Below are 23,373 nucleotides of genomic sequence, written 5' to 3' on the forward strand. Positions count from 1 at the left end.
CTCCTCTTCTTCCGTAGCCTTGCTATCCTTCTTAATACATTCGAACTGCTTTGTTATACTTCACAATTTGTTCTTAAAGGTATTTTCAGTCTTTCTGTTCTGCAGCTGAAAAAAAAGTGTAGGGCAGTGGATTTTTTATGTCTGTTCTGATAATAATTTGACACTTCCACATTTAAAGAATTTAAGCTACTGCTGCACAGTTCACGGTTCACATAGCACAGAAACATACAGACACGTGAAATTAAAATCAAATATCCCTAATATTTGCTAACCAGCTCTAATAAAGGAACAGTAGTTTTGTGCCCATTTTTTGCCACTTTTATGTGCGAAGTTTGCATGTTCTTGGAGTTGTGTTCTGAGCTTGTTCCAACTCACCAGTCCAAACTTGTCAAAATAGAAACTATTTTGATGATGGGAGGTGGGGAGGGAAGATGAGTGATCCAACTGTAATACAGGATGATAAATTTCTTTTAGTTAGGAGGAAACTGGTGAAATTGAGTAGAATATCCCCAAGTGTAGTTAACTGTCACATAGGGGAATACATTCCTAACGCTCACTCGCAATATCCAACGTAGAGAGGTATTTGATGTAATGAGCTTCTTAAATTGGGGTAAGGGAATAGACAGGGAGGACAGTTTTTCCTCCCACCATCAACTTATTCAGTACTAAAGCGAAAGATTAACATTCCTATGCTTCACTCCAAATACACATTCCAGAAAGACATATCAGCCAAGTGACAACCATGCTTTGTGAATAAACTGAACCTAGATTTACATGAATTTCAGATGAATTGATGGAGTCTGTGATTCTACTGAGCATTCGTCAGTCTTTTGGGAATGTGCATATTTATTTTGCAAGGTTAAGTTATTTTTGAACGCTTAAAAATTTGCAGAGCTGGATTCTAAGTAACTGCAGCAACTAAAGCACTGACTGTAAAGAGTTGCCAGCTGAAGGTACAAGTCAACAGACAAGTGTGTCTATAGGGAAGTTTGTAAAAACAGTGAACGTTTTGGATAAGCAATAGTCTTGTGGCCCAACCACTACTTTCACAATGTTGTAACAGTCTTGGGAACAGAAGATTTAAGAAGGGCTCTGGGAGTCCTAAATGTTAAAGAAAATAAAGGAAAAACAATGGGGGTGCCTAGGCTGAACTTTGGAACAGGTTATAGAGTCCAGTGCTGTATGTGGTGCAGAAGCAGAAATTGATTTGGAAAAGGGAGAAAAAATGGGGTAGATTTTTCTGCTGTGATAGGTAAAATGGAGCAAGTTACGGGCACATGGAGAAAATCTAAGAGGTAGAAGTAAATGGCTATAACATTATCTCTGCAGGGGTGTTCTGGACAAATATGAATGACTTGAGATTTCATTTAATTCAGAGAGAAGTACATTGTATCTTTTCTTGAGTTTTAATTACTGAAGAGTCCCTACTGTTCTTGTGTGAACTGCCGGTCATTACACAGTTAGTCATAGCAGTTTGCACTTGTTTCCACTGGTGTTTGAATGAGTCATGTCCATGGTGTTGTGCAGCTGTAGACAGAAGGGTGGAATGGCCTTAGGAAAGTAGTAGGAGTGTGTGTGTGAAGCAGTAGCTGCTGGAGAATAAAATCACTGGATCTTTTACTCTAGTTTACAGTACAAATAACATCAGTCTGCAGTACATATACTTAAACACAGTCTGTCTAGCATGCTTACACTACTAAAGTATGACGGTGTGAGTTTATTTCTTAAATCTCTGTAGACAGAGAGATTTCAAAGGCACAAATTGAAGAAGGCATTTGATCCCATCTGGTCTCTTTATAGCAGTTTGGTCTGTGTAAGCAGCCATGCAACAGCTTGGTATATTTTTCTCAGGCTGCCTTTGAGCCTGTGTTGCTTTCATTCTGATTTGGCACTGACACTGTTGGTGTTGGCCCTATTGAGAAGATTGTTCTTCTCAGGATTGCTCTTTCAATGTAGTAGGAAGGAGATACTTTTGCAAATGTCCCTAGCAAAGATCACTTTAAAAGAAACAAACAAACATACTTTCATACATCAAGTACTGGCAGTGTGTCCTAATGTTTTTCTCACAAGTGCATTTATAAAATTGTGGAGCACAAAGCTGCATCAGGGCCATTCGGCAGCTTCTACCACTGTAAGAGTATATATATCATGGTTGAATGATGGTGAGGATTTGGGCATCTTTGATAATGCTGTTGTGTCTACACTTAAATTTTGTTAAAGTTATCACAGCTAATTTATAATTGTGGTTGGTATGTCTGTGAGGATGCCAAAGGCCTGGAGAAAGCAGATGCTTAATATGCCTTAGTCGGGCCACATCTATATGTTGCAGGATTCTTTACAGCAACAGTGATGAGAGAGGGAGTAATGCACAATTGTTAGTAGAAAGGTGGGGGTTTTCATGGAATGAACAGCTAAAGATTACAGGGTATCTGCTTAAAGGTTCTTTATTGAAGCAGTTCTATAGAGAACTATTGGACAAACGTCAAGAGTACGAAAAAAAAAAAGACTGCTTCTGAATTACTGAGATTCTGGCTATTCTCCTGCACCCACTGAACCGAATAATTTGTGTTGGGGTTGGACCGCAGAATTCAGCTTTTAAGTTGTAGCATTGATTATAACTACATAACAATTTTATCAAATATTTTTAAAAGAGTGACTAGTTACTCAGACTTCAATGTTTTCTTTACTGGATTTTCATGTTTGTTTGCTCGTTGTCTTTAAATCAATGCAGGATTTGAAGTTGTCAGTATGGCAGTATTTTGTTTGTCATACCAGAAGTACGATTCAGGTTGCCTACAGGGATTTTTTCTTCCTTTTAGCTGATGACTGCTGATGTTGACAATTTCAGAAAGCTTTTTCTTTTTTTAATTCTTCCCACATATTTGGCTGTTACTTAGAGGTGTTGGGAAGTGGAAGAGTAGCATCCAATAATATCTGAATTTAATTCTCTTTTCTCATTCCAGTCAGCTTTAGCTGTATCTTGAAGGAGTCTACGTATAACGATAATCCCTGTTTTCAGAGAAGTTACATTGGTTCTCACAGTGTTCAAAAGTATCAGTATTTGCTCACAGACAGTCACTTCCAACCAGTATGATGTCAAGCATTATTGCAACAGATTTTATTTTGAGGGAAGAAGAGCAGAGGAGCAACTCCACATTTTCTCTCGTCGTCTTCATCTTTTTGTAGGGTTGCTGGAGCTCCCTGCCTGACTTTCAAGCTCTGCATATTTTCTTGGCAATATCAGTAAGAAACCCATACATGCAAAAACCCCCATAATTCTAATAAGAATCTTGTAGTTGGACTGAAAAGAAGTTGAGATAGTTTCCAAAGAGTACTAGGGAGAGGCTAAAGGGTTGTATGTCTGCAAGATCAGCCAGCAGAGAACGGTTTTGTCAGGTGTCAGTAGGGATGATCTAGAAAGAATGTGTTTCTGGCTAGGACAGCCTCAGAATGGTGAAGGTTGTGATGACTAACTGATTTCTTTTAGTGATGAATTATTACTGGAGGAGTGTCTATGCTACTACAGTTTCCACGCAGACCTTGTGCATGTGGAGGAGAGTCAATAGAGGACTTATACTACTCAGGAGAATGGCTTGATTACATGTATCAAGTCAGGCATATTTTTTTTTCCATTTTTTTTCCTATGAGCAAAAAAAAAATACTGGAAAGGGACTTTGTTTTGTCATGAAATGAGGTGATAGAGTCTGGCAGCAATGTGAATACGTGAAATAGATGTGGGAGGGTGTTTGCATCCCTTTCTTAAATGTCTTTCTGTGATAGAATGAGTATGAAAAGAGCATAAAGTCAATACTGTGTGTCCTACTGCAGCCCTTACCCAACACCTTAGCTTGAGGTGTTCTGAAAAATTCTCTATTCTAAGTGATGTCTTTCTGCATTAAATGTGCTTTTTATCTGAATGGAAGTTGGGCTTATCTGATTATTAGGAAGCCAAAATGTGTAATAAAACCCAATCTGTGAACCCACAGTTTACACGGTAATGGTTGACTTATGTGCAGACTGTAATAAATACACATTGTAGGTAAAGAGATGCAAATGAATACAGCTGTAGAGTCAAGCTTATTATGAAGGTAAACATTAGCATTACTTGAAACATAATCAGTTGAAAAATGAAGAATTTAGCTGAAGGTTTGTTTCAATAATACTGAATTGATTTGAGAGACTGCAGAGCCTGCAAGTACCTTTCACAGAATCACAGAATTATCAGAGTTGGAAGGGACCTCTAGAGATCATCTAGTCCAACTCCCCTGCTAAAGCAGGATTGCCCAGAGCACATTACTCAGGACTGCATCCAGGCGGGTCTTGAAAATCTCCAGAGAAGGGGACTCCACAACCTCCCTGGGCAGCCTGTGCCAGTGCTCTGTCATCCTCACCATAAAGAAGTGTTTCCGTGTATTTGAACGGAACTGCCTGTGTTCTAACTTGTGCCCATTACCCCTCGTCCTGTCACTGGGAACCATTGAAAAGAGCCTGGCTCCATCCTCCTTCAACCCACCCTTTAGATACTTGTATGCCATAATAAGGTCTCCCCTCAGCCTTCTCTTCTCCAGGCTAAAGAGTCCCAGCTCTCTCAGCCTTTCCTCATAAGGCAGATGCTCCAAGCCCTTAATCATCTTAGTTGCCCTTCGCTGGACTCGCTCCAGCAGTTCCCCTCTTGAACTGGGGAGCCCAAAATTGGACACAGTATTCCAGTTGTGGCCTCACCAGTGCAGAGTAGAGGGGGAGAATGACCTCCCTCGACCTACTGGCCACACTCTTCCCTATGCAGCCCAGGATTCCATTGGCCTTTTTGGCGACAAGGGCACATTGCTGGGCCATGGATAATTTACTGTCTACTTTCATCTGATCTGGTAGTGATCTGAAAGTATTAATTTCTTTCTGCAGATCATTTAATACAAGAAGTGAGATTGTGGGTTCACCATTTCTATTAAGATTCCTTGTGAGAGAAAATGGAAGGGAAAAGAAGTACTTTATATTTTTCTTAGGTTCCAGCCATTAGAGATTTCCTTTGCTGGGACCATATGGCATAAAGGAGCACATTATCATTGCTAACAGGGAGCTGAGATTCAGCAGTTAGTTTTGTCATCTAGTTATTTGATTAGTTCCTAGTTATTTGGCCTAGCTGCTTAATCTGGTTTTCTGCATATAATTGTTATGGTGGAATTGAATGACAGGAAAATGCAGTTGTTAATCTTTACTATTAGTTACTGCAAAGCAATGAAAGTTATCATTCCTTGAAAATAACTTCAAAAAATTTGCACAAAGATTAAGAATTAGACAAAAAGGGAAGATGGGGAGAGAGAGGGGTCAATCTGGCAGGAGAAAGGTATCTGAGGTGAATAGGGCTACAATATGAACATCTTTGGATATAATGTGCTTGTGGTGAATTGTGGGGTTTCCTACATTTTGTTATGTAACAGCCTACCAGATCAAATATTATAGTACTTGTGAAGAGATTTGTTACACTATCCATTTCCTAAAGCCAGCATTTTCAAAGCACTTTTGTCATGTGGATGGTGAAGAAAATGTAGGTCGCTTTTTTCTCTCTCTGTTCTGGTTTTCCTGCTTTATATAGCAGTAAATAGCCTGTTTTGTCTTAAAGCTTTTCTACCTCTTTCATTTTGCTATGGCTTGATCTGTCCTAAAGATCTTTTGTTTTGTACCTGACAGTGGGAACAGTGAAGTCCATAGCAAGGCTAGTCTGTGGGAGTGGAGTTTGTAAATGCAGACCATAACAAAACGTGCTTACTGATGAAGTACGAAGTAAGCAAGTAAATGAGTTGTTAGTCTTATTGCTCAGGTTCATTCTTTTGGAGTGTGTTGAGTATGCAGTGCTGGTAGACCCTTTGTCCTGAAAGTTTCCACAGGCTAGTGAAAAACTAAACTGCAAAGTTTTTAGAAGCATTTGCTACTGGCACAACTTCCTGCAGATCATTTGAATATGAGAAGAGTTCAGCCATGCTTAATGACTTTGCTGAACTGATTAAGAATGGGATTTTTTTTTTCACAGTCAAATTGCAAAGTGTTGAGAAAGAAACTTTTTTTCTGTTTAGGAACTTCCTTTTTCTTTTTCCTCTGTGCTTCCTTCACCCCTGTTTTCGCTGGTATGCTTGTACATATTTTATGTGCATACAGTTACCAAGCTGACCCTCCGTTGTGTATTGGCTAGGAAAAAGTTTCAAATGGTCCAAATTCTATTTCTGTTGAATTTGGCAGCATTGTTGATGTTATTTTTTTAAATGAAGCTGGGAATGGAACTTGACCCTGGGTAAATATTGGGATAATGTGAAACAGTAACACATGATACAGCCTGAACAGCTGAGCACCATCTTTTACCGGCAGATCTAAGAAGTGGGCGGGTTGTGTTTTGCCTCTATATAGGTATTCTGGATTAAAAGCTGTTCGGGAACCAGACTAAAAACCGAGTATAAAATGATAGCTTAGTTTCAGGTGATATACAGTTACATTCAAAACAGCACAGGGAGTTTAGAGACTGTATTCTGGATTGGTTGATTCTGGTGTAGCCCAATTGCTGCGAATTTCTGCAAATTTTTAGTTTTCCAGTGTTGCATCATTGCGACAACTACCACCAAACAGAATTGTTTCTAAATTTATGGGCCCTATGTTGTCTGTGTGCAAACATGATTGCTATAAGAAGCTCCTGATCCCTCTGTAAGTTTGCAAGGCTTTCATTGTGCCTGTTATGTGTTTGTATTTAAGGCAGCACCATGTATGTTGTCCCAGGTTCTGTAGAAAGTGTCAAGTCATGTACTGCAAACTCCAACCTGCTACTTTATATACTTATTTACAAAAGTAAATATACAAAAACCTTTGAAAAGAAATGTTTATTTTTATTTCTATTTATGGAAAGAGTTGTAATTGATCACAGTGCTCTCCACTTAGGCTTCTGTGCCCTTTGCCATCCGTATGTATAGAAAACCTGCAAAGAGAGCTTTTCTTTTTAAAATGGGGCAATGACTTGATTATCTGGCTTTCAAATAATTGTAATGTTGAAATTATGATGATTTTGAGAATTTTTTAAAAGAGTGCAAGAACCATATTTATTTTTTCCAAATGTAAAATAAAACATTTTACTCTTGCAAATCTATTAATTCTTTACTTTGTTTCTATAAAAAGTGAATGTTAGCAATGCCCTCTTAAGGCTGTCAGTAGCAGTAGCTTAAATGGGAAAACATACAAGCAAAGAAATAAATTTAGAAGCCATTGGGAGAGGTCTCTCTTAAATTTATTTCAAATGTTTTAGGTGGTATATAAGTATTTTCAGCCATCTGTTGAAATGTCAAGATTGTTTTTGCTTTGCTTAAAACTGTATGATTAATTTGATTTCCCAAATTAATTACTAGTGGCTTCACTACCTGACCTTCTAGAAGAAATCAGTTATTTATATATTTATTAAAAGTTAGATTGCTTAGGCCATCTAGCTGTAGCACACAGTTTTTAACGAGGATTTTGACATGACCTAGTAGCCCGTTGCTCATATGACTGCATCCCTTCAGTATGAGATTATATTTGGACTCACCATTTTTTGTTTTGTTTTTGTGTCCTTTCTTCCTCCCTCCTCGTCCTGTTTTCTTACAGAGATCAGAATATTCTGGCTCCTACTTTGGAATATGTTAAGGTAAGGTACCATTTCTTACCCTCAAAATATTTTATTCAATATATAACTAGCACTGTCACGTCATTTCCAGTCATTTGTAGTTAAATAGTGCTTCCGTCTATCTTTTGCTACAGAAAAAAACTAATTATATATGTCAGACTATTTTCTGCATGCTTCAGTGAAATACTTGTGGGCATTGTGCTTTGGGGGTAGGTTGCATTTTTATATTGGGGCCTCTTTGCAGTTACATGGCGACTACCTATGATCTTGCCTTTGTTAACATTAAAAGAATCCATATTTCTTGCTTAAGGGTTTCTGGGGAAATAAAGGAACATGTCTGAAAAGATCATAAAAATGTCAGATTTAGGTTTATTTAGATTTAGCAATATACTTACGTTACAGTTAAAAATTCACCTGTGGTCCAAAAAGTAACTGGAATCCTGTCAAAATTGTAAGTTCTGTTTTCTGTTTGTACAAGATCAGAGTGCTGAAACAATAGATAAATGTGTATTTTGTTGGAGTAAATAAAAAATACTCTGGACCCTTCATAAGTTTTATTCAAAAGTCAGTCCTGGATTGGATTGGTAATATAGAAAGTTTTGAAGAAACCTTAGGGATGTGATTCTGTACTGAGAGTGTCTTGCAGTGCTGTAATTTCCACTGAATTAGTACCTTTCAACATGTTTCATTTAAGTGAATATTATTTCTCCTAACCTTGAAAGAATCTGGCCTCTATGTCATATCTCTCAACAATGGGCTTCTTTAATTGTTGGGCTTTGTTCCCTGTCTTTTAGAAGACTAATCTTCTGAAAAGTGTCTGATAAACACAGGTTATCTTTGAACGTAGGATATTTCTGTAGCTATTCATGTGAACAGCCTGAATTTCTCAGAAACCTGAATTTCTGCTTCAGGCTAGAGTTTGGGTGAGGAAGAGACTGAGGAGAGCCAGTCAACTGGGTTCTGCTGGTAGAATTCCCTCTGTAGGTGTTCATAGCTGAGGAAAATGGAGAGGTGCCCAGGCTAGGGTTCAGGTTGATTGAAGAAGTGAGCTAGAAGAACATAATGCAGTGTTAAGAGAGGACTGCCAAAGGAAAGTGCCGAGAATTAATTTGCCTGAAAATATGGAGGTGTCCTCTGCTGGGCTTTTTGCCTAGAGTTAGGGTGGAGGTAGGAATTAGGGTTTGGAATAAGAGAAGAAGAGCAGAACCTGAAGGTCTGTGGAAAAGGGGCTGCCAAAGGACACTGAGGACTGCTGCTGGAATTCTGTTCTAAACAGTTGGCTCAGTGTTGCAAGGTCCCTGGCCCCAATCCCAGCCTAAAGTTGGGATATGGTAAAGTAGCAGAAACAGAGAAGGCCAAGAGCCTTCTGAAGGGTACTGTAGAAGAGGGGATGCCAAAGGCAACAAAATGGTGGACATGTTAATTGCTCTATTTAATTTACTGTGTATCTTGCCCTATCCTGTACAGAGTACATTGCTACAGTTTTAATAATATGGCCAAATAGAAGGCAGAGGTTTCAGGTGCCAGTTCATCAATATGTGTGTCTTGTCTTGTTGCGGCAAGTTATATGTTATAAATGTGGTTTCTGATCTTTTCAACTTCTCTAGTAGAAGCTTGTCTTGGACTCTTGTCAATAGCAGTGGTGCTAAGCTTAATTGTTAAAACTTTGATGTTGGGGAGGAAAGCCTGGGGAAAAGAGACTTATGAGGGAGAATAAAAGGATTACCATCCCCTTCTTTTCTCCATCCTCTTTCAGTTTATCCTGTCTATATCCCTACCTTCAGTGAACGGTGACTTTAGTCCTCAGTTCAATGGTATTATAACAGGAATTCTAGACAAGAAATCTTAAACTACAACTTTGAAAAATACACTGAAATTGCTTTCTAATAAATGTAGCCCCCCAAAAAACTGATTCCAGAAATGTATTCTTACACAAAAAATGATCGTTAATGCCAAATAAAGGAGCATTCCCGTCAATAATTTGTTATCAGTTTACTATGACTGTAAAAGATGTGTCTGAATTCATAACAACAGGATCTTGGAACCCCCTTTCTTGGCTTAAGTTTCAGCAAGTATGTGTTTATTGTCTTTTATGATTTATCTTATGGTAACTATTATATTAATGTTTATAATTTTTCCAGCTCTTTGAATAAATTATGATGGCAGTGTTAAGTCAGGTAATAAACTGTAGAACACTAACCCACTCAAGTTACAAAGCTGAAGGAATAGACTTTTGTATGCTTGTAGTGAGACATTGGCATTTGCACAAGTCTATTTGACTTGCCCCCCTCCCATGGGCAGGGACACCTTCAGCTAGACCTGGTTACTCAAGGCCCCGTCCAACCTGGCCTTCAACACCTCCAGGGATCAGGCAATGTCCTGGTTTGAGGGCAGCTCTCTGGGCAACCTGTTCCAGTGTTTGATCACCCTCATAGTAAAGAATTTCTTCATAATATCTAATCAGAATCTCTGTTCTTTCAGTTTAAATCCATCAACCCTCATCCTATCACTACACTCCCTAATAAAGAGTCCCTCCCCATCTTTCCTGTAGGCACCCGTTAGGTACTGGAAGGCTGCTGTAAGGTCTCCCTGGAGCCTTCTCTTCTCCAGGCTGAACAACTCCAATTCCCTCAGCCTGTCTTCATAGGAGGCGTGCTCCAGCCCTCTTATCATCTTCGTGGCCTTCCTCTGGACTTGCTCTAACAGATCCATGTCCTTCTTATTTGGGGACTCCAGAGCTGGACGCAGTACTCCAGGTGGGGTCTCACAGAGCTGATCCTGCAGCTTCACAGTTGCAAATTAGCACTGTTTCTGCAGTGATGCAAGCATGCTACTTGAGTTTCTTGTGAGTCCCATAAGAAAGATAATTAATACTTGTTCAGAATGTGCTCCTGCTGGGGAGGGATCAACATCTCTTCAGAACTGAACTGTACTGTAAATAGAATGCAGAGAATTTATTGAGGTTTGAGAATAAGTAGCATGGCTGTTGTTTTTTTTTGATTCAGTGTGCTTTGTTTCGCGCTGAAAAGAATATCATAGTGTTTATTGTGGCAGTAGTGACTACAAGCAGGCATTGCTGTATAGGGCAGAGAGACTGATGGTAAACTTAGAAGATGAGTATATCAATTTGCTTTTTATACAAAGCTTTCCTTGCTAGAATCTGGTGACTAAAAGTAATATAAATAATTCTTTGTATTTAGAAATACTCTGGACAGAGGAAAGGCAAAATAAATTGTTTTTTCTCCTGTTTTATTCTGTTCAAGATACAAGATGGAAAGCACTGATTATAAAATTAATCCTCTGAAGGCATTTATCGAGAGAATGCTCTCTATAGATGCGCTATGGTTTCTAATACTTGAATCTAAATTACAGCTCACAAATGGCAGTCTCCTGCATCTTGAATATTGATGTATTAGTTCATTCAGTATATAAAGAGAGCTAATTATGCAAAAGCAAGTTCTAAGAAAAAATAAAAGTACTGATTTGCTGGAGTCTGAGTACTGAAGTATCCATATGGCTTCAACCGTTCCTTTGTCTTCTCAGTGTTGCTGAAACCATGGTCACAGTTAAATGGCTCTTTCAAAAAACCCTTTTATGGTAGAAGTGAAAACAGGCCAGACTGCTTTGAGTCAGGCTGCTAACCAAGTCATGAAAGAGATTTACAGACACAATAGCACGTTGTACATTCTGTGAGATTTTTACAAGTTTTATGAGCCAAATAATAGATCCATTGGTAGTCTCAGCAGGTTCTTCCCACACCCTGAGTCTGCACATCTATAGAACAGTGTCCTGCAGGGAGAAGGGATCAAGTGCTGGCAGCTTTGAGTGTGTCAGAGAACTTCTTGTGAGTCATTTTGATCAAATTCATGTGAACTAAAGGTAGCTTTCTGTCCCATTCCTATTCATTATAAATACTTTGGGATCTTTTAATAGAAGTCTGTGCTATAATCATTAAGGCTGTATAAGGGTGGAAAGAAAGAAAAACAGATTTCTCTCCTCCGCTCATGGAATCCTGTGGAAATAGTGCTAATAATTACAGAAATACTTATTAGCAATGAGTTGATGAGTATTATTATGGCCTGAGGTTTTGGAGTTCTATTTTAATCCATTAGCGGAAAAATTACAAAATTTATGACTGATTGTCTGCTCAGCATGGTCATGAGGGAAGTTTATATTTAGATTCAAACTTGAAATAACTGTCACTGGTCTAAGGAAGTTACACCTACAGAAAAATATTATTTCCTTGTGAAGTTCTATGGAAAGATTCTTGTTTGAATCCCATAGTGTTCATTTTTCCTTCTTTTTACTCCACCTTGATGTTATTAGAAAGCAAACTGTCATAGACATTATTGTCATTTATGGTGGCTTTTGTGAGTGCAACTGAAAATAAAATTTTTATGACATTCCGATGTGTTGGTTGTTATCTGTAGCTTTGCAAGATAGGGCAAAACTTTGTGGGTGTAATTCAACACCAGGAAACTTTGGTCAGGTGATGAGGTTTATTGAGGCACAGTTTGTATAGTTAATGGCACAAATTCATAATATTGTGGATGCCGATCAAATATATGTGTAGGTGTTTTACTCTCATCATTCCAATGGCTGTGCCAAGAAGATAGTACAGTAAGAATATCAAAAGCGAAGTTTGTATGTGTGTTTGGGAATGTTTAGAAAAAAAATCTGTGTCAGCAAGATGAGTAGTCACAGTTTGGGAAAGAATTCTTCCTGACGACATTGAAATTTCATTGCAAGGAGCCTTTTTCAGACATGGAAATATATTAGAGACATCCCCATCCCACTGGAAAAGTTGCCAACTACAGCGTATGCCTGTTCACGAGCTGCTGCATATCACTCTCTTGTGGAGACTTGCTTGTTGAGATGCAAGTTGTGACCTGTGAGCAGAAAGTGTGTTGGGTTTCTGCATTGTCTGACGGCATTATACAGTAAGTATCTGAGCTCGGAGGAATGCCTGACACTAAGGCACCAAATGATCAGAAAGTTCTTTTTAATCTGTAGCTCTATTTTTTGTTTTCTTTTTGCAACTGCAGCAAGGGCAACAGTGTAACAGAAGGTGGAATTATCAGATGGAGTGTATTTTGTTGAGGAGAAAAGGAGTATGCCCATATAGCTGACTTTGACTTTACACATCTCTCTTTGTCATTACGGATTTGTCATCCAACTCAAAGGTCATTATCGGTGTCAGTGAGAGACATTTACCTTTTTCCCCACGTTTCTCTACTTAGTAGGAACTGAAGCTTCACAAACATAACTCCTCAGCAGTTGGCTCTTGTATACAAGCTGTATAATTCAGAAAGATAAGATCCTGTTAGAACTAATCTAATTTTAAATACATATATTTATCTGTCTCGCAATGAAAACTTTCAGGTTTGATGGTTGATGAGTAGTTGCTAGTTACACACTGCCCTCTGCTGGAGAAAAACATGGTTAAGTGTATATTTTTCTAATCAAGTCATGGCCATTAAAATCCCATTTTTCATAATAATTTCACTGTAACTTTCATAGTAATAAAAAGTCCGTAGCCTGACTGTTTGAAGTTGGTTGCTCTTTTCTCCAGAGGCATAGAATGGGGGGGAAAGATTCCCCCCCTTCCTGCCATTAAGTTGTAGAAGTAGGTCATTAGAGGGAACTTTAGAAAGGTCTTTGTCGGAGTGTCACTGAGATTGTTAGAATAGGTGTTCTGATTTGTTCAAAACCTCCAGCAAAAGAGATTCTGTAGCCTCCCAAGATAATCTTTGCTGTCTCCCAAACTAGATTAGTCTAACTGTCTTTTCATTGTTACTGTGGAAAAGTTTTTCCTAAAATGTGATGTAAATCATCTTTTCTGCATGTACAGGTGACTTTTTTCCCTGGTCTTCTTTTTGTTACCTTGATGTAATTTGCTAGTGGGATAAGTTTTGGCTGTTGCAATAAGTTGGACAAATCATCTTGTCTTGTACTTTTAGTGCTGTTCTAGTGGTAGTCCAGTTTCAGGTAGTAGAATTTTTTCCTCAGCCTCATACCAGGCTTGTTTCTTACAACACGTGCCCTTTCTCTTCTTAGAAGGGGCAACTGTTTCTTTAAGTATGTGTGATAGATATTCCTAAAAGCTTTCAGCAACCCGGGAAATTTCAAAAAAGACTTAAGGAGTTACATACGTAGTTGAAATTCAGCAGCTCTCAAGTAGTTAATTCCCCTAAAATCATTATGAGAATCTTGCCCTGTTTGTTTTGGAGTTAATGAAAACTTGTTTTATTTGATAAAATGAAGTTATCCATAATTAGTGGTGGAATCTTACACCCAAGTTTCAGTATTTTCTCATGTTTGCCAACAGGCTAGTCTCTGAAAAGATGGTTGAGTCAGCGGTTCTGTAATCTTTTGGGTGCAAAGTGATTAATAAAATCTAAGCTGGTGTTTGCACTAAATATGCAGGAAGTATGATTCTACAGCTCTGCAGAACAATGCACTTTTTAGTCTACTGTCCTACTTCATGTTTTCCTAGTAGAGAGATTCGCAAGCTAGCCTGCTACTGTTTGGGGCTTTTTGTTGTTTCCCAGCCCCTGATTCTTGAATGACCTGATTAGCTCTAAGACCTGGGGGGTTTTGTGGCTTGGTTTTTTGGGTTTTGTTTTTTAGCATACTGTGAAGTATAAGGGTTGTTTTTTCTTTGTGAATGATAATCCTTATGTGAATTCAGTCAAGTGAATAGTGGTTTTCTAATTATTCTGGCTTTTACTGTGACGTCTTTTAGCAGTGGTTCTTGCATTCCCTTCTGATGCTGAAATGGAGTTCAGGTTATTTTACTTATGGAACATCTTTTGTGATGCTAAGTATGCTTTGGTAAATTAAAATGTAGATAATTCTTATTGCAGTATGCATTCTCTCTATTTGCATGCTAAGGGTTAGTCTTACATCTGTCCTATCATGAATTTGACTCTATTAATGTCTGTATTCTCCTTTTTGTATTATTCCTCTTTAACTCTTAAATTATGTCTGATCTGGAGTCATTAAAAGCTGCTGCATACACTGCGGTTGTACTGAGCTTTGAGTTGAAAACTGTCCGTAAAATTACTTTGCACTAATTTCCTTGGCATCAGTAGTAATACTAGTGGCAGTAGATACTTAGTTGATCTTTTCGATATCTTTGTCAGATGATCAGTAACTACTACTGAGCTTTATTCACAGATGAGAAATATAAGCTGGAAAGGTCTGAATCTGAACCACAGGACAGAAGTTTTGAAGTACAAAGACATTTTCTTCTTATTTTCTCTTTAGTGATCTTGTGAAACTTGGATGTAACTGTATTACCCTTTTTCTCCAAAATATTAACATCTGTGGCTCTCAAATGCTGACAGTTATACATTCCTCTTGATAATATCCCCAAGTCAAAATGACAGTGTCAGTGAAAGGAAATACTAGTAAATGGTGACATGTATTTACTTTTCAAAGAAAAGAAAAAAAAGGGTAGTTTTTATTTTAAGACATTGTCTGGTTCACATTGATTTGTGATTCTTTTTCATTGCAAACAGAGGTATTGTATCATCTGTCAGATACAGTGATTGTTGAAGTGACTGATCATTTCTGACAGTGTCCTGTACTGAATCTGTACTGATTACACCCAGGTGTAATCGTGGATCCAATCCGTTGCGTTGCAGTAGGCATGGTATTGCCTTGTTTGCCAGGAAAGAACATGTCATTTCCCACAGAGGTGGTATCTATGGGAAAGAAAGGAAGGTGCTGAATTATAATATCGCCATGCCTGATTTTTTCCTACCTCATCAATAGTGAACATTTTGTCTATCTTGGTAAGAGCATCACTGTGCATCATAAAAAGGATCTGAAGATTTGAGTGGAGACTAAGCAGTAAAATGCAGAAAACTTTATCTTCTTGTGAAGTGAGTACGGTTTTCTTTCCGGTCTCAATTTCTGTGCAAATACTTGTGTCAATTGACACAAAGAGAAGATCTTTCTGTCTGTATGATGGCATCTGCTGGAATTCTTACAGCAGGCTTTTATATACGTATACGTATATGAATAGGTGTATGTATATATAAAAGGTGTGTGAGTGCCACATAGAATTTTACTCCTTTTCATGTGAGGTATTTAAACTGTTAATAACACTAGAGCTCAGACTACAGTCTACCATCTTGTGTGTTGATCTTTTCTTAACTGTTTCCGAGCTGCTTTCTTATGTGGAAGATGTAATTTTCTATTCATTTGGGGCTTTCAGTATTGTTCCACGGGAACTATGCCTTTAAGATTATAGTTACTGGTGTTGTTGGATCCTTTTCATAATTTTGAAGATGGACTAATAGCAAAAGCTAACTGGGACATGAAAATATTTATATTTAACTCCTTCATAGCAACACCTTGCTGAAGTACACTTTTAAATGTATGTAAGCATACGAACCACAAGGGGGAGTGAGTATATAGCTTGTGGAAGGCAGATTATTAATAAACCTTTTGGGTACTCCTACTGATAAAGCCTATGGAGGTAAAGCTCCTAGTCTCTTGGAGCTGTGTTTATAGATAGTAATTAGAGTAAGACTGATAACGTTGTGTGTGTGCCTGTACATCTTGCCTCTTTGGAGACATGCCGTGGAGAGGGCAGCAGAAGGAGCATTGGTACGTTTCAGTTGGGATGCCATCTGTTAATGTGTGCTGTCAAAGGAGCATGTTTGCCTGAGATTTTGTATGTCAGATACTATTTGGAACCAAGGATCTACACAAATGAGGGAGTATAATGTTATGTTGCTATCTAGAATACCCAGAGGTTGCTTGCCTCCTTGCCATCAAATCCTCCTGTTTGAAGGGTGAACATTGAAAGGGCGGTATATGAGCTGAGGTGAGCTTGCTGCTTTTGCTTCATCAAAGTGTATTGTGCAAAAACGTGGGCAGGAGACAGGCCCCTTCAAACTCATACATGCTGGTATTTTGAAAATTTTGAGACTTTGGAAGAACTGAGCTCTGACAGAGCCCGAGTCAATTGTGTTTTCAAGTGCTACACATCCAAAATCTCTCTTTGTATAAAAGGGAAGTATTTTAGGGTATTCAGGAGTTTTAGATAAATAGTTGATTTTTAAATGCCTCCACTCACTCTGGTGAAGTAACAGAACTTTTTCATCTTTGAATTATATTTGGAATTGGTGTAAATCTCAGACAAACACACACTTTACTTTGACAGGACTGGGGGGGCTTTCAAAAACAGAAATCTGAAGTTAGTGATTGTGTTAATGGCTTCTTTTTATGTGCAAGAGTGCTCTTGTACTGTCTCCAGAAAAGCTGAAGTTAGACTAATGACAGCTAAGTCAGCAGGAAAGAGAAGAAAGTATGAGCCATAAATTGTGAACTAATTCTGAACAAAAGGAAATTCATGCCTTTTCATGTTTTCTTTTTCTTTTTTAATCCAAGGAATAAATTGAAGGAAAGACGGGTGAGACATTATAAAATTGCTTCATGTTTGTACATGGGTTGGCAGACAGTAGGTGGAGCTCAAGAATACGTATACTAGTTTTTGGTAGGGTCAATAAAACCTGCCGGTGGCTTCTTAATAGGAAGATGGCTAGTAGGAAAACCAAGCCTATTGCCAGATGACTGTAAAGTTTGTATGTTTTTAAGTATAAAAGATGAGATTTTTCAAAGGTATTTGGATGTCTTAAAGTGCAAATTAGCACCTAGTAGAAAGCTCGTAAGCAGGTTGGGTGCCTATTTCTTGCAGCTGCCAATCTGTTTTTTTATATGAATCAGATTTTCAAAGAGATTTATTCAAGCAGCATTGAAAACTAAATATATGCAAATTCTGTTTTCTCACTATTCCTGTACAACTGCAGTGTATTTCTGACTTTGCCTCATGGAACTGTGATAGAGAGGAGGAAGAATTTATGCTGACCTCTCCCGTACCACACCCCTGCAATGCAAACAAGTGTAATTACAGTTGCAGCTGTATCTATTGATTTATGATCAGAAGCTGCAGCAACAACAGCCTGCAGGAAGTGAGTATAGAAGAGAGTATGAAAGTCAGTTCTATTTAAGAAATGACACGGGAATGGTAGGACATAAGCTTGGTAGTGCCTAAACCACAACACTTTATGCGCCTGTAGACAGTTGAGTTAGGAACTGATAAAAGTAAGCAACACTTCTGGCAGTGTTGTCATCCCTTTTCTTCCACTTATTCTACACTTTAAAAAGTGTTCAGCTGTAAACAGATGGGCACTACCTGTATTTGGAGGCATCCCCCACAGAATGTTGTTAGAGGCGATGGGCCATGTCTGATGGACTAAGTACTAAGACTGAATGGTAGTGGGCATTGTGAAGATGATGTTTGCATAGACAAATTATTTATGAATTGTTGTCCCGTTTCCTGACTTTTTCTCACCTTAAAAAGAACAAATAACTAGTTAAAGAGAAAAGTCTTATGTAATACATGAAGAATGTTTCGATCTGAAGATTTAAATGCTTTGATTTTCTTTGTTTTTTTTTTCTATCAAGTTTTATTCATGTTATACTTTATTACACAGGTGCCATTTTATAGCCACAGGTACTCACAGCTGTAGTTAGATTGTGCATGTGGACTGTGTAATCAGGGCGTATCTGTATTCCATATGGTGTCATTAGTCCAGCGACAGCAGCGTGCTCTGGATTGGCTGTGTGCTGTATCAAATCAGGTTTATGTTGTTGACTCTTGTATGGTACACCATGCCTTCTTTCATTTACATCTGGCTTTCCACCTGGATTGTTTACTTTCATTTAGTGGAGAGAAATCTGAGGGATTACATGTATTTCACTGAATATTGTTAGGCTGATTTAAATGCTTAAATGATTTGTTGATCTAGTACTTAGTAATAGCGGCAAGCCACCAATTCCCTCATCTAATTTAGTCTGAAATTATTTCTCTGTAATATGAAATCGCAAATCATAATTCTGTCTGTGAATTACAAGCACTTCCGTGAACATGAGTGATATTTGGTTCAACGTAGCTTCTTGTTGATCTGCAGACTGTTTTGATAATTTCGAACTCCTTGTGAATTTTTGTGTGTTTATATTTTTATGGAGTTTAGTTGCTTTACTCGAGCCACTTACAACTTTGAAGCCCAAGAATTTTTTATTTTTTCTTTATTGATGGGAGAAAAAGAAACCAAACCCCGGTAGAGAAATTATCCCTACATTCTGTCTCGTTTGACCTGTACAATTAAAGCAGCCTAAAAGAATTCCCCCAGAGCAGGTTTACACTGTCCAATGTGAAGGCTTCAAACTCCTGCATATGCAATGTGCTGTGAGTGGAGCTGGACACAGTTTAGGTGTGTCAGGGGAAGAATCCAAATATGCCATGCTGGGTAAGTGTAATTTAAAGCAGACCATGAAAACAACCTAAATAACTCTAAATGCTTTGTAATAACACAGATGAGGCTGGCAGAGACACCTTCATTTCTCTTCCTGATGGACTATTAGGAACTCAGCACAGAATATATAATTGAGTGTCTTTAAACTCCTGTGGCGTTGAGTTCTATGAACTTAGAAATCCTTTCTTAATAAACTTAGTTATCAAAACCACTCTAGCCAGCCATCCTTAGAAACAGATGAAGGGATTATCAGATATTTTAAGATTCTTGGCAAGGATCTTTGAAAACAAAGAAATGAAGCTGATGGTTGATCTGTTGATGCTGGAGAGCATTAGAAATACATCAATAGATTGACTTAGCAGAAAGACTGTTTCTAAGGTGCAAGATACAGCTGGTTTATTGCTCGCACACAGAGTCAAAGGACCAGCAAAAAGTCACAGGACAGGAGAGTGAAAATGGCTAAACCATCCTTTGCTTCTCTAAGTCAATATTTATAAATGTAAGTCCTATCTGTGTATGAAATATAACGTGGAGCAGCCTGAAGGCTGTTCTCAAACATGCTGGCTGAAAACAGCTTCATGATAGCCAGCAGTGCAGGAGCTGTCACACTATACTTCCAGTAGTCTTAATTTTATTTTTTTTTTTTTACTGCTGTATCACAGTGTCATGGAAAGCTTCTGGTTCTGAATCTTAAGAACGTGTCATCCATTCATTGAACCATATGTGCAGAAGTCATGTTAACCTTTAATAAAAGCAAAAATCCCATTAGTTTTGTTTTTAAAAAAATTAGATTCACTATCTAAATAAAGTACCCTCTTTCCTGCCAGTTATACTGTTGATCAAAAAAATGTCAGCAGCTGCTGTATGTTATTGTACAGTATTATTTTTTAAGGTTCATTATTTCTGTCATTCTCACAGCATACGTATTTTTTTGATTCTTTACTTACTCCATTGTAGGCAAGAAATAAGGAACTGGCAATTACCATTTGTAATTTATGCCCTGCTGTTCATGTTGAGCTGTGGATGTAACACTTAAACTTTTTTCACTGCTGCTTAGTAACAGGCCTTTCAAATGAAAAATAGGCACTCCCATATTGAATATGTATTAGGCCAAATTTACTTTCCAGATTGAGCTGTGCTATTCCCATTGAAGGGGGGAGATTGTGCCTACAATCCAGGGAATTTGTTGAGGATAAACCCATTACATTCATTTGCTCTATGTAGAAAAAGACTAAAGGGGGAATCTAGGTCCTGTTAAAAAGGTCTGGGAAGATGATTAATTTGTAAAAACTTTGTTCTTTCTGTTTTTACTATTTGTTTTGGGGGAAGGAACCATATTGAGAATTGTATCTTTCAAACTACACCAATGGAACTGTACCAGTAAGTATCCCTGGGTAAACGAGTCATACGAGAAGTTGCAAAACTAATAGGTCTTTCTGTAAGACATGAATGTATGTGTAAAGTTATTGAGGCCTGGGGAAATAGACATGTGTTAGCTAGTGAACCACAATAATGGTTGTATTTGTCATCTTGAACTTGACAAAGTAGGAAAACATGAGTTCGTAAGGGATACTGCATCCTCACTATTGTCACAAGTACTATATCATACTACTATGGGGACTTGAGTGTTGGTTTTTTCTTTTTATGAAGTGCTTCTTGTTGAACTCTTATTAGAACTGCCATTCCAACCATCCATTTTCTGGAAAGTTGAGGGGTTTATTTTTGGTGATGACTGAGAACCTTTGTCTAAATTCCAGTACAGGTTTACTTGTTGCTAGATCATAATACTTCTTGTGTCGTGTCGTCCCCCCCCCCCTTTTTTTTTTTAAATCCATGAAGAACTCCTCTCCTCTTTAGAACTTACTTCTAACTCTTTTCGGAGCAAAAGCGGCCCACCTTATTTTTCATTGCTAAACCAGTTGGTTTCTGCTGCCAAAATAAATCAGTCATCCTAAAATCCATTCTTGTCACCTGTTATAGTTTTGAGTTGCTTGTCTTGATAGTTTCCATTCATAATATTCCAAAAGAAACTTCAGTGTATTTGCTGTGGTACTAATACTTTCTTGTCACCGTTAAAACAGAAATGCCTCAACTGATGCATCCTTGAATTTCATTTTCCTTTTTGTCATTTTTTCCCCCCTCTCTTCTGTAAATTGATGAAGATTCTTCAAAAATACAGTCCTTGATGAGATGTCCTCCCACAGTGCCAAAAAACTCCAGACAAGAAGTCAGTTAAGGCTGTTGTGTTTAGGGTTCTGCAGGGTATATTTTCATCTTATCTTCTCTGGCTACCTGCTAAAGCAATCCTATAGACTTCCTCAAAGTGTAAAAAGAAGTTAAAATAAAATATGCTGCAGCATAGAGAGAAAAGGGGGATCCTTTCACATTCTTAGTATTTTATTTACTCATTCATTGTCCAAGTTTGTCATAAACTACTTGGAGAGGCATTTCCTCTCCCCAGCTATAGGAGGACTCCATCTTCAAAGTCATTATTTTCAGCTTCTTTTCTGAGCCCATCTTTCATCCTTTTTCTTCTCAGGGTAATCACTTTTCAGACCATTTAATGCTCTGATCTTTTATTCCCACAGGGTTTTCCTTTCCTCAAAAGAGTCACAGGCATAACATCTCCTACACATGGCCAAGTAGTCTGACTAGCTTTATGAACATTCTGGTTTTAGTGATTAACTTAGTGCTAGATACCTGCAAACCTTAGGTGGTCAAACAGGTGAGAGAACTTTACATATCACGCTTCCCTTTTCTTGTTATCAAGACTAAGCTTTCCTTTTCTTTTTGGATAGGCTCTCCATCCCACTTGCCTTGAAAGGCAGTGCACGTTTTACGTCTTGCCTTTGCTCAGTGCTGCTGCTTGGTTTATGTGCCTAGTGCCATTGCTTGATGCAGGCACTGAGGGCACTTCGCATTGTTCAGTCAGTGTGGGAAGGAAGTACTCTATTATTAGGTGAGAAGTATTGCCTTGCAAGTAATATTTGAGGACATCAATAAGCATTTAATATATATGCCCTGCTAATTATAGAATATATTTGTTGCTGAAGAAAAAGACAAGTAACTTCCTTTTAAGCACTCCTTGGGACTAACTTATTCCTAATTTGAAGTCTGAAATATTGGTGACTCCTGGACTTTTGTACCAACCAAGTTATAAGTGACTGATATCTTCAGAGTTTCTCTTTTTTTGTTACAGGCTTTCTTGTACCCCTCAATCCAGTGCATTTTGTTTCCTTTCACAAAGTCTGTTAATTGGGCTGCTATGGAGGTGAGGTCTTGTCTCTTAACAGCTATTATAATTAGCCAAATTATGTGCCTTTTTTGCCTTCTCTCTTGAGAGGGCCTTGAGCTATGTAGGGACAGATCCTTTGCTGATGAGTGGTTTACTGGTCAGTGAGCTATGGACTATGCTGTCCAAGAGAATAGAATCACCGGCATGAATAAAACTGCTGCTTTTTATTTTTACTCTGCCAAATCAAAGGTGTTCTTGAATTCAGTCCTTTCTTTCTCTAGCGGTTTGCACAATCACGTGTGACTATGACCAAGCTAAAGCTGTCCACTGATAGCTTTAAATAGTAAAGGTATCTTGGTTGCACCACTAATACTGACCATGCTGACGATGTTAGTTTCTTGCTGTTTTTACCAAGGACTGCTTGCCAGAAGCTCCCTAATTAAAAATAAACAGATTTATCATTTTTCTTGGTTACCTAAGCTCTAAGGATGTAATTGTTTTTTGAGTATGAAGAGTAACAGTTGTCAGACAGTAATCAACTGCTTTCCTCTTCATTTTTTTTGTTTTATGTGTATATTATTGACGATGCAGATAGACGTTTCATGATTGAGCTGGAGTAACTGATTAAGCCTTTATCAGCACAGGGAGACAGTCAGGTATTGTATCTCATCAAGAAGAGAAGTTTGCCTTGAACTGGTGGCTTCAGTACATCTCTGAGCCAGGGGATACCAAGATAGAAGAGCTAGGATTTCACTGGTGAGTGAAACAGATCACATGAGGATTCTGGCACTCTGTATATGGCATGCTGCAAGCAACCATGCCAGCAGCCACTGAATTGATAGTATCAGCTTCAGCTGCGGAAAGTGTCCCGGACTGATATGTGAGTAAGGGGGTGTAGCAGCTCTGGCAGGCAGTGGTGATACTAAAGAGCTTGATAAACCTCTGAAAACTGCTAATAGTGACTGTATGTCTTCAGTCTTGAGGAACTGCAAACAGCAGAACTGAAAATGCCGAAGGATTATAATGTTTTTCAAATGCTGATTGCAGCATTTTGCTGCTTTTATCATCGTAAGTCTATTATCAGAGTCAAGGTAGGTGCCCTTTTTCAATAACAGTAAATACACAATGTACTAGTCAGTAATGCTTTTAGGTTTTGTTCAGATGTGTTT

At 38.2% G+C, this 23,373-nt stretch overlaps 1 protein-coding gene across 2 annotated transcripts in view; it reads left to right on the top strand.

Moving 5' to 3' along the window:
* Positions 1–23,373, top strand: part of BCAR3 (BCAR3 adaptor protein, NSP family member) — a gene marked incomplete at its 5' end in the record, with an annotated part of 76,849 nt that overhangs the window by 31,634 nt on the left and 21,842 nt on the right. The window contains one exon of one of the 2 annotated variants that reach the window (XM_082484217.1): positions 7,618–7,657. In XM_082484217.1, the coding sequence (XP_082340343.1) occupies positions 7,618–7,657 (40 nt within the window). Of the gene's footprint in view, positions 1–7,617; positions 7,658–23,196; positions 23,296–23,373 lie in introns of those variants that run through there. The other variant, XM_082484218.1, reaches the window with a different exon arrangement.

This window comes from Vanellus vanellus (assembly GCF_965231255.1).
Source record: "Vanellus vanellus genome assembly, chromosome: 5".
NCBI lineage: Eukaryota > Metazoa > Chordata > Aves > Charadriiformes > Charadriidae > Vanellus > Vanellus vanellus.